The sequence below is a fragment of the Gorilla gorilla genome, chromosome 2 (genome assembly GCF_029281585.2).
Source record: "Gorilla gorilla gorilla isolate KB3781 chromosome 2, NHGRI_mGorGor1-v2.1_pri, whole genome shotgun sequence".
Classification (NCBI taxonomy): Eukaryota; Metazoa; Chordata; class Mammalia; order Primates; family Hominidae; genus Gorilla; species Gorilla gorilla.
The window spans coordinates 183874672-183887073 of record NC_086017.1 but is presented as its reverse complement, the minus strand read 5'-3'; the positions used below and the strand labels follow the sequence as shown (position 1 = coordinate 183887073).

At 36.3% G+C, this 12402-nt stretch overlaps 1 protein-coding gene and 1 non-coding gene across 16 annotated transcripts in view; one reads left to right on the top strand and one right to left on the bottom strand.

The window, feature by feature from the left end:
- The window catches only part of ECT2 (epithelial cell transforming 2), an 81830-nt gene that overhangs the window by 29425 nt on the left and 40003 nt on the right, over window positions 1-12402 (bottom strand). For all 15 annotated transcript variants that reach the window (XM_019024641.4, XM_063704364.1, XM_063704365.1 and 12 more), the window contains one exon: window positions 152-230. In XM_019024641.4, the coding sequence (XP_018880186.2) occupies window positions 152-230 (79 nt within the window). The remainder of the gene's footprint in view (window positions 1-151; window positions 231-12402) is intronic.
- Window positions 6300-6446, top strand: LOC115934072 (U4 spliceosomal RNA). The gene has a single exon (XR_004069924.1). It is a non-coding gene; the product is annotated as a U4 spliceosomal RNA (small nuclear RNA).

The window sequence follows — 12402 nt, the reverse complement described above, 5'->3', positions numbered from 1 at the left end:
ATATAACAAAAGAGATCACTTGGTATCAAGTAATTTTTAAGAAGTTGTAATTTAAAAGAAAGTAGTGCCAAGATATTATTTATATTAAAACCACAGAAACCTCATTAACAAGAAGAAAATAAATTAATAATTGTTAAAGAAGAATACTTACTGGGCATCCATCTACTTCATAAACAACATCAAAAATTTGCTTTTGAGCTTCTGTTTTTCTCTTATCCTCATTAATATGCCTGAAAAATAGTTATTTTTAAAACTTTTAAAATAGAACATGAAAACTACAACAAACACAACTCATGTCACAAGTTGTGTTTGATGTGAATGTCTTATTTTGATAAGTGAATCAGTTAAAATATTCCTTAAAAGTATCCCATTACATTAAAAAAGTTTCCATGCCTATGGAGTCCAGGATGAGGAAAACAAACAAGCAACTTCCGGCCAGGTGCGGTGACTTGCGCCTGTAATCCCAGCACTTTGGGAGGCCAAGGTGAGTGGATCACTGAGGTCAGGAGTTCGAGACCAGCCTGACCAACATGGTGAAACTCTGTCTCTACTAAAGATACAAAAATTAGCTGGGTATGGTGGCAGGCACCTGTAATCCCAGCTACTCGGCGGCTGAGGCAGGAGAATCACTTGAACCCAGGAGGAGGAGGTTGCAGTGAGTCAAGATCACACCATTCCACTCCAATCTAGGCGACAAGAGTGAAACTCCATCTCAAAAAAAAAACAAAAACAAACTTCCATAGACTCCTTCAGAAAAGTATGTTTTACTATTATTCCTTTCTATATTCTTTACTATACTCCCTATGCACTTTCTAAAATACGTTAAACCTGTACAAAATTAAGACTAATAAAATTTTGAAGTTCTCAATATAAGTTCAAATAAGGTTTTATGTAAGGCTTACCAAGTCATAGGCTAATCATTTCACTGAAACAAAAACTAAGGCTACTGCTTCAGACAAGACAGAATAACAGGGAATGAATTTACTTTTCTGCCTGAAACAACTAAAAAAATTGGTCAAAATATAAAGAAACAAGGGTTCTCAAGACACTTAACATCCATTTCTGTGAAACAGAAACAAGCGAAGCCCTACAACTGTCCTGGCTTATAGCCTAAAGAAAGTTTCTTCCCTGCAAAGAAAGCACAGATAGTGCCTAGCTATATCCCTAAGAGAAGAAGCAAATGTGGGAGTCCAGTGTGATCAGATGCCTAGTCTGCAGGGAAAATTACTGGAAAACAGCTGTACAGAGAGAACTCCTGTTTTCAGAAGGCTTCCTTATGTACACAGTTCTCAACTTGATCACTGCATGTGTGTAAGAAAACCATCCGAGGTTAGGGAAGACACGTTAAAAAATCAGAGTTAACAGTGCTCAGTGCTCATATGGCATGGAACAGTGACATCAATCAGAGTGGAAAACTTCAAGATTAATGTGACATCAGGGTAGAGTACTAAGATCTTTCCTCAATAGTGGGGAAAATTAACCTTAGACTAAATACTGTTCTGATTCTGCCTAACAAAGTTTAAGAGCAAGACATGAAAATATCTTGCAAACTGTTTGCAAGCTACTTAACTGCATGCCAGGAAAAACTCAAAAACATTTTTAAGAATACAGAAATATCTAGCTCTCAAAAAAGTAAAACTGACAATGTCTAGAATTCAATAAAATAATACCAGGCATGCAATGAAACAGGAAAATAAGACTAATGAGAAAAAAAAAAAAACCTGAAACAGAGATAAGTGAATTAGTAAACAATTTAAAGTTATTATATTCACGTCATAAATTCTAAAAACTGCAAGGAAGATTGAACATTTTAAGCAAAAACATGAAAGATATTTTTGAAAGATCTTATTTACTGACCAAATAAAAGTTATCATTTTTCGTTAGCCTCATAACAACAAAATTCTGCATTTAACACAAGTGAATTTTTGGTGAGATTTGATTGTATCTGTAACTGTTCTGCACATGAACTGTTCTTCAAGATTTTCTTGTAATCATACCATAAATAATAATGTATGTGATATATAAGGCGGCAACACTTTGGCAGAAGTAGGAAAGTACAAAAGGAAAGCATATAAGACTTTAAAGAAAAAGGAAGCAGTGGTCATCATTTCTGATGACCCAAATCAGTCATACAGAGATGGAAGCTACAATGTTTTATATGAAAAATACACTGGATGAGAAAAACAGCAGATTAAACACTACAAAAGAAAAGCTTAGTAAAATTGAAGATAGCAATAATGTCGAAGTCAAAAATAAAATATAAAGATAAATTTCTCATTTTACTTTTTATTGGGGAAGCAAGAATTATAATTCAGGGCATACATACTGACAAAGTGGTCTTCAAATAATAAAGTCTGCTCTAATAATAAAGAGATGGTTGGTTTATTAGAAAAAATGTTATTACGTACTGTTTTTAAAGAAAGCTCATTGACACTAGCAAAGTTTTGGGGAACTGGCAAGCTGAGTGGTGAGTGATAGTGGTGAGTAAAACTAGTCAGAGTCATAGCAGGTTGCTTCAGCAACTATTAAGTAAAACCGGTCTTAGGATTACAGTAGGCCATTTTAAGCAGCTGGGCTTGTGGAAAATTTAATTATCAGAACAGCTGCCACGCGCCCCAAGTGTTTTTCCCCTCTGTCCCTCAACTCTGATTTAATTGGGTATAACAAGAATGATCCAATTTTGTATAATCAATGCTCACATTTCCCCCCTTTGATCAAGATCTTTCTCTGAAAGCAAAGCTAATCAATCATCTTGAAGTTAGGCTTAATTGTCCCTCAAGGCCTGGACAAACCTGTCCTGGTTGTCTCTATCCCACATTGTGGGGAAAATATAGAGGGTCTATGTCAGGGAGCTGGGCCACATTTGAGTAACAAAGAGGACAGAAAGGAAAATTTTCTCAGGGCAGGTTTGCCTGAAGTCCAGCACTGAGTTCCATCTTGTTAGTTCCATAGGTATTAGCAGCCATCTCAAAGTGTTAAGAGAGTTGGCTTTACAAAGATTAGACAAGCAATAAAAACAAGGCTTAAAAATCATAACACAAAAAAGAATTAATATAATAAATTTAGTTTGTACAATCGTTTTGAAACAGAACACAAGCCTGACGGCAACTAAACAAATCAAAAGACCATTGTGGGTACTGGATGAGACTAATTGTAGCCATTGAGTAGTATTTTAGAACTGCGTTGAATTAAAGCAAAGAATGCCAACTCTACAGAAAGGACCACCAGTACATTTTGAACAAAAAGTTGTGTTACAGATATTGCTAAAGTTACTAGTGGAATAAAAGGATTTCTTAGGTCAGGTTTTGTCAAGTTACTTATAGCAGTTACTGATTGTGAAATTTAATTACAGCATTATTTTGTCAAGCCAAAAAGATAGGCATCAAAAGGGGTAGGAGTGTCATCATATGGAGTCTTGCCTCATTGTCTTGGGAAAGGCTGTCTACAGCATTAAAAAAATGTCACTTCTTGTCCTGGTTTGCAGTTTGAATGTCTCTGATTAAAGCATAAGATATTTTGGTGAACTTTTTATGTGGCCCATGCATCAGGCACAAGACTTGTTTCTTAAAATTTATCTAGTTTCCATTGATAGGGCTTTAGAAACAGTACAGTTCCCATTTTTAGCAATTTTATGGAAGACAGTTGGATTGGAGAAATCTGGAAGAATTTAGGATCTAGACTATAGGTAGATAACAAGAACTCAAAAACAACCAACAGAGCTACAATCTAACAACAAGTGTATTACAGCTTTTTATTAGAAATATAACTTTTTTTCTACACTGATCACATAAAAATTTCAGATTTTAAAACCTCTTGAGGCTAGGAAACCAAACCAAGGCAGACTTCATATTTTACTTACAGTCTTAAGGTTCCTGGGTCTGCCAAGAAGTGACAGTTTTTAATTTACTCACTGTAAGGCTAGGAACCTTTGAAGTCAGGCATTTTATGCATATTGTCAAATATGACATTTCAGTCAAAGCCTTGGTAATATAACCAATGTTTTCAATTGTATTCTGCTATAAAGAGAGAGCAGATTTCTATTAGACTTACATAAATAAATATATTGCTAAAAGAATGCTCAAAAAGTTTTCAAATTGTGGAGGAATCAAATAGAAAAAATAAATGTTCTATCTATATTTACAAAAGCATACTATATCAAACTGTTGTAAATTATAGATAGCTTGAGAGAGAAGATTTTCTTAAGTCTGGAAAACAAAACATTTGCATAAAGATCCAACAATATTTTAAATAAAAGTCATTAAAACATTATCTTCATCAGTTATTCAATCTTATATAATTCATTTTTGTTCTGCCTGATCTCGATTAGTAGTTTCGTGAATCCAACAGTTTTTTAAATTAGAGTTTTGGAAATTTTTATCAAGTCCATTGATCTTAAAGTTATCAGAAACTTGACTTTAGGGCACTTGTTGGATAGAATCATTTTCATGATTATGTTTTTAGGGAAGAATTCAAAACCCTAACCAGATGACAAAAACTTAGAATAGCCATAGTTTAAAAAGCTGGTGAAAGTTTGCAACTGACAACAAAATTTAGTTATCTCTATCAAACATGGCATTAAGATAACAACCAAAATTATAATAACAGATTTCTGTAACTTACACAATTTGTGAAACATATCAACAAATACCCACAAATGCAACTAAAAGAAGATCTAGTATCACTTATCATTTGTCAATGTCTTTTACACAACTTATCAAATAAGCCTAATAATTTAATATCTCTCAAGATGAGAGAAATCTTTTCAGGCTTCCCAGGGGTTCACCTCAAAAATCTCAGTTAGTTTAGGTTAAAAAGACTAAAACTATTTGATTTGGGGGAAGTTTGCCAAAGATGTTGAAAGTCTCAAGACATTTGATCAAAACAGGATCACAGGTCATTTGTGAAATAATAGTCATTTATGTAACCAGAGTGATAATCACAAGGCTTTAAAAGGAATACAGAGCTACATGGATAAAAACAAATAAAAAAGCCTTAACCTTTAAAAATCTCAGTTGTTTCTTTTGTGTATTATGCATATGGGTTTTATTTTAAGTAATCAAAAACCTAATAAAGGCAACACAGGACATTTTCTTGATAAAACATAAAACCTGTTTCTTAGGCCAGTTATCAAAAAGGCAAAGAAAAACTTTCTGCAGTATGATTGTTCCTTCTTGGGGGAAGCTCATTTAGATAACCTGGAAGTCGAGCCAGATGAAAAGAGCACTTGAATTCAATTAGACAAAGGAACAATGTTACACAATAACTGCAACAACTCAGACACATCATGAAAAGCCACAAGTAAAGAATTAAGGCCTTCAAGATGAACATTTTAGTGTCAGGATATAACAGCAGAGTTAGAACCACAGAAAACAGTTATGAAAGCTGACAGAAAAAAGCTGAAGCAAAGAGTTATCAACCCATGCCTTCTCAAAAGGTGAAAAAGCAAAAGGTAACAATGTATGACCTGAAAATCATGTGCTGTGAGACACAGCAAAAGCTGAACCTCCCACAGGGCATGGTGGCTCACATTTGTAATCCCAGCACTTTGGGAGACCTAGGCCGGTGGATTGCTTGAACCCTGGAGTTTGAGACCAGCTTGGGCAAAATGGCAAAAGCACATCTCTAAAAAAAAAAAAATACAAAAATTAGCTAGGCACGGTGGCGCACACCTGTAGGCCCATCTACTCAGGAGGCTGAGGTAGGAGGATCACTTGAGCCTGGGAAGTGGAGGTTGCAGTGAGTCAAGATTGTGCCACTGCACTCCAGCCTGTGACAGAATGAGACCCTGTCTCACACACACACACACACACACACACACACATACACACACACACACACAGTTGAACCTGATATATGAATCTGAGAAATTTCAAAAGGAAAATGCTACCTTAAGAAATAAGGCTGGGTGTGATGGCTCATGCCTCCAATTCCAGCACTGTGGGAGGCCGAGGTGAGAGGATCACTTGAGGCCAAGAGTTCAAGACCAGCCTGGCCAACATAGTGAAACCTCATATCTACTAAAAATTAGCAGGGCGTGGTGGCATGTGCCTGAAATCCCAGCTACTCAGGAGGCAGAGGCAGGAGAATCACTGGAACCTGAGAGGCAGAGGTTGCAGTGAGCTGAGATCACACCAACGCACTATAGCCTGGGCAACCGGGTGAGACTATCTCCAATAAATAAATGAATTAATTAATTAAAATAATTTTAAATAAAGAAGACAGCATTTTTAACCTGAACTGAGGAAATTAAATAGATATCAGGAAGAAATGTAAGACGAAACAGAAAATGCCTGCAGTTTAGCTTTGCGCAGTGGCAGTATCATAGCCAATGAGGTCTATCCGAGGCGCGATTATTGCTAATTGAAAAAGAAAATGCCTGCAGTTTAGAAGATGGCTGATAAAGAAACAGATTCTGGAATTAAAAATTAAAACCTACTGCAATTTTATTAAAAGCTGATCAATACTTCAAGTAAAACTCGTTGTAAACATAGAGATTCAGACTTTGGTCCTATATCAATCAATGCACTCCTGACACCAATGTTTAATTTTTAGAAAAAACTTACAAAGAAATCCTTTCCAACCCCATCAACCTGATCACACATAAACCTTCCTTTATAAAGCCCAGCCTTCATAAACCCTCTTTGACTTGTTTAGATCTTTCATCATTTTCTCAAACACCTAGTCTTAGTCCTATAATTTTTTGATACTGGAACAACCATTTTGCCTTAGGACAAAAATTTATCACAGACATTTTTAAATTATTATTTAACTAAAAATACATCTTTATATCCATAACTATCTTTGCATCTCTCTCTCTCTCCCACACTGGTTTTTCCTCCAATTTTTTCTTCTTAAATTTATATTTTGAAACAAACTGTAAATAACCTGTGAATTTGACAAAATCATTTTTAATTAAAAAACACATTGTCCTCTTATAATTTTATGTGTATTAACAGATCTAAGTATATTTAGTCTTTTTACAAAATTTAAGAAGCCAAGAACAAACCTATTTATTCAGCAATTCGTTTTTGTTTTTTCTCTTATTTGGATATGACTCAGGCATTTAATGAGCTCTCTATTACTTAATTTAATGTAACATAACTTAAAGATTTCAAATTACTTGCAAAGTTTAGTTATAAATGTTTATCCCATTTACAGTTACATAAATTTTTTAGCAATTATGCCTAGATTCATTATGAAAATTGAGGTATTAGAGCTAGTCATTATTTTAAGTTATTTTTATTAATCAAAATTATAACCTGTTAATATCAGATATTTACCTAAGTAAGAACCTAAAGTGAAATACATGGGTATGTTGTAAATAACTCAAAAGATACAGCTGTTTTTATTAAATCAATAATAATGTTAGTTTAAATCAAAGAATTACATGAAGATCATTTCATTTTAGGCTGGACTTAAAGCTCCATGACTTTAAAACATTTAGCAGCAACAAACATAAAACTGTCTAACCACTAATTCCAAGCAAAAATGTATTTTGACAATTTTGAAAGTTTTTTTTTTTTTTTGATAGCATCTCACTCTGTCGCCCAGGCTGGAGTGCAGTGGTGCAATCTTGGCTCACTGCAACCTCCACCTCCTGGTTCAAGCGATTCTCCTGCCTCAGCCTCTGAGTAGCTGGAACTACAGGCGCGCACCACACCACCATGCCTGGCTAATTTTTGTATTACAATAGCATCAAAAAGAATAGAATACTTAAGAATAAGTTTAACAAGAAACCCACAAAGCTTATCCTCTGAAAACCACGAAATATAGTTGAAAGAAATTAAAAGTAAATAAATGGAAATATTCATAAATCAGAAGATTTAATATTGCTAACATAGGCCAAGTGCGGTGGCTCATGCCTGTAATCGAAGAACTTTGGGAGGCCAAGGTGGGTGGATCATCTGAGGTCAGGAGTTCGAGACCAGCCTGGCCAACATGCTAAAACCCCATCTCTACTAAAAAAAAATTAGCCAGGTGTGATGGTGCGCACCTGTAGTCCCAGCTACTCAGGAGGCTGACGCTGAGGAATCACTTGAACCCAGGAGGTGGAGATTGCAGTGAGCCGAGACCGTGCCACTGCACTCCAGCCTGGGTGACACTGAGACTCCGTTTCAAAAAATAATAATAATAATATTGCTAAGATAATACTCCTCAAATTGATGTACAAATTCAATAAAATTCCTATACACATTCCCCACAGTTTTGTTGTTGTTGTTGTTGTTTGGAAACTGACAAGATGCTCCTAAAAGCCACATGCCAAATTTATGGAACTCAGAATAGTGAAACCAATTTTGAAAAAGAACAAAGTTGGAAGACACATACTTCCCAATTTCAAAACTTAAAGTACAGTAATCAAGGCAGTGTGGTACTGGAATAAGCACAGACATACAGATCAATGAAGCAGAATTGAGAGTAAAGAAATAAACCATTACATTTATGGTCAACTGATTTTCAGCAATGGTACAAAAGCAATTCAGTGGAGAAAGGATACTCTTTGCAACAAATACTGCTAGAATAGATTTCCATATTTTAAAAAATGAACTTCAATCTATACCATGCCCCATATACAAAAATTAACTCAAAATGGATCATACACCTAAATGATTTTTACCTAAAGACTAATACCACAAACATTCTTAAAGAAAATAAGAAAAAAATCCTTGTGACCTTGGGTTAGACAAATATTTCTTAGATAAAACTATAAAATCACAATCCATTAAAACAAAATTTGCTAAATTAGACTTAAAAATCTAGAACTCTTATTTTTTCAAGAAACTGTCAAAAGAAAAAACAAGTCAGAAACTAGGAGAGAATATTTGCAAATCATATATCTTTTTTTTAAAAAAGCCTTTTAACTCGAATATATAAAGAACTCTCAAAATTCAATTACAAAAAAAAAACAATTTTTTTTCAAATAAACAAAAGATTTGAACAGGCATATCATCAAAGAAAGTAATATGACAGCAAATAATCACATGAAAAGACATTTAACATCATTTGACATGCAAATGCAAATCAAAACCACCAGGAAAGACAACCAAACATCTATTAGAATGTCACAAATTAAAATGACTGGGCAGGCCAGGTGTGGTGGCTCATGCCTGTAATCCCAGCACTTTGGAAGGCTGATGTGGGTGGATTGCTTGAGGTCAGGAGATCGAGACCAGACTGGCCAACATGGTGAAACTCTGTCTCTACTAAAAATACTAAAATTAGCTGGGCATGGTGGCAGGTGCCTGCAATCTCAATTACTCGGGAGGCTGAGGCAGGAGAATTGCTTGAACCTGGGAGGTGGAGGTTGCAGTGAGCCGAGATCGCACCACTGCACTGTAGCCTGGAGACAGACTGAGACTCCGTCTCAAAAATAAATAAATAAATAAAAATAAATTAAAAATGAAATCACTGACCATACCAATTGTTGGTAAGGATGTGGAAACTCTGGAACACCACACACTGTTGGTGGGAATGCAAAATAATACAACCATCTTGCCAACAGTTTGGCAGTTTCTTAGAAATGCATATACCTTGCTGGGTGCAGTAGCTCCACCTGTAATTCCAGCATTCTGGGAGGCCGAGGCAGGCAGATTGCTTGACTCCAGGAGTTTGAGACCAGCCTGGACAACAGAGTGAAACCCTGTCTCCACAAAAAATACAAAAAAGTAGCCAGGCATGGTAGCACTGCACCTGTAGTCCCAGCTACTCAAAAGGCTAAGGTGGGATGATCACTTGAGCCTGGGAGGTGGAGGTTATAGTGAGCCAACACTACACCACCACATTCCAGCCTGGATCACAGAATAAGATACCACCCCCTCCACCAAAAAAAAAGGAAAAACCTACTATCTGACCTACCATTCCTATTCCTAGGAATTTATTCAAGAGAAACGAAGGCATATGTCTATACAAGCTTGTTCACAAATTTTCACAGCAGCTTTACTTGGAATAGCCAAGAACTGGAAACAACCAAAATGCCATCAACATGAAAATGGATGAACTGTGATATAGCCATACAATGGAAAATAAAAGTAAATTAACTATTGAAATAAGCAACAATAAGGACTAATCTCAAAGTAATTATGCTGAGTAAAAAAAAAAAAAAAAAAAAAAAGGCCAGACAAAAGATTCCACGTACATAAAATCATAGAAAGTGCATATAGGCATCCCTCGCTTTATTGTGCTTTACTTTATTGTGCTTCACATATAGTGTTTTCTTTGTTGTTGCTGTTGTTGTTTCACAGATTGAACGTTTGTAAGCAACCCTGTGTCAAGTAGGTCTATCATGTCATTTTTCTAACAGTACATGCTTACTTCGTATCTCTATCACATTTTGCTATTTCTCTCAATACTTCAAACTTTCTCATTATTATTTTATCTGTTATGGTGAGCTGTGATCAGTGATCTTTGATGTTACTATTGTAATTGTTTCGGGACACCACTAACAATGCCCATATGAGACATCAAACCTAATTGATAAGTGTGTGTGTGTTCTGAGTGCTCCACCAACTAGCCATTCCCCTATCGCTCTCTCTCCTCTTGCTTCTCCAGTCCCTGAGATACAACAATATTGAAATTAATAACCAACCCTACAAAGTCCTGTATTTAAGTGAAAGGAGGAGTCACACATTTCTCACTTCAAATCAAAAGCTAGAAATTATTGAGTTTAGTAAGAGAAGCAAGTTGAAAACAGAGATAGTCCTAAAGCTAAGCCTCTTGCACCAAACAGCCAAACTATGAATGCAAAAGAAAAGTTCTTGAAGAAAAATGAAAAGTGTTACTCCAGTGACATGAATAATAAGTAAAACAACCTTAATACTGATATGAAGAATGTCTGAGTGGTCCAGACAGAAGATCAGACCAGCCTTAACAATCCAGAACAAGCCACTATCTAATTCAGACCAAGTTCTTAACTCTCTTCAATTCTGCAAAAGCTGAGAGAGGTAAGAAAGCTGCAGAAGAAAAGTTTGAAGTTAGCACAGTTGGTTCATGGAAGTTTAAGAAGCCATTTCTGTAACATAAAAGTACAAGGTGAAGCAGCAAGTGCTAATGGAGAAGCTACAACAAGTTATCCAGAAAATCTAAATAAGATAATTGAAGAAGGTGGCTATACTAAACAACAGATTTTCAGTGTAGACAAAACAGCCTTCCAGTAGAAGAAGGTGCTTTCTAGGACTTTCACAGCTAGAGAGAAGTCAATACCTGGTTTCAGAGCTTCAAAGAACAGGCTGACTCTTTCGTTAGGGGCTAATGCAGCTGGTGACTGACTATGTTGAAGCCAATGATCACTGACCATTCTGAAAATCCTAGGGCCCTTATGAATTATGCTAAATCGACTCTGCCTGTGCTCTACAAATGAAACAAAGCATGGATGACAGCACATCACCATGGTTTACTAATTTTTTTCTTGAGACAAGAGTCTTGTTCCGTCATCCAGGCTGGAGTACAGTGGTGCAATTTTGGTTCACTGCAACATCCAGCTACTGGATTCAAGCAACTCTCGTTGAAATCCCACTAAGTAGCTGGGATTACAGGTGTGCATCATCACACCCAGCTAATTTTTGTACTTTTAGTACAGATAGGGTTTTGCCATGTTGGTCGGGCTGGTCTAAAACTCCTGGCCTCAAGTGATCTGCCCACCTTGGCCTCCCAAAGTGCTGGGATTACTGGCATGAGCCACTGCATCCGGCCCTGCTAAATCTTTTAAGCCCACTCTTGAGACCTACTGCTCAGAAAAATGTTCCTTTCAAAAGATTACTGCTTATTGACAATATACCTGGTCATCCAAGAGCTCTGATGGAGATGTACAAGGAGACTAATTTTGTTTTCATGCCTGCTAGCTCAACATCCAATTCTGCAGCCCATGAATCAAGGAGTAATTTCAATTTTCAAGTCTTATTATCTAAGAAACATATTTCATAAGGCTATAGCTGCCACAGATAGAACAGATCCATCAGAAGAATCACAAGAATCACTAAGTCAATTGAAAACATACTGGATGATGTCCAAAAGAACAAAGAATATTTTTCCAAGTAGAAGTGAGCAATGGGACATTTTAGTGCCAGGCTGCAGTGGACAGCCACAACAAAACCTCTCTTTTCTTTTCTTTTCATAGGTAAAACACTAGACTTTAGATTCAGCTGAGATGTGGTGTGTTACAAAGCAGGCCTTTCCTACAGGGGTTACAGAGGCCAGCCTTTCTTCCCTTGGTAGGAATGGCCTGAGCTGTGTTGTGGGGCAGGCCACTGATTTGTATGCTGTATCATTAGAGGGCATCAGCCAATTATCTTTTGCAGTTTCTATTAAACTTGAACTGACAAAAAAAGAAAGAAAAAGAAAACCTACTGGAAAGGATTCACCATCTGGGTTGCCATTTAAGACCATATGTCGGGCAGGTGAAGCTGAGCG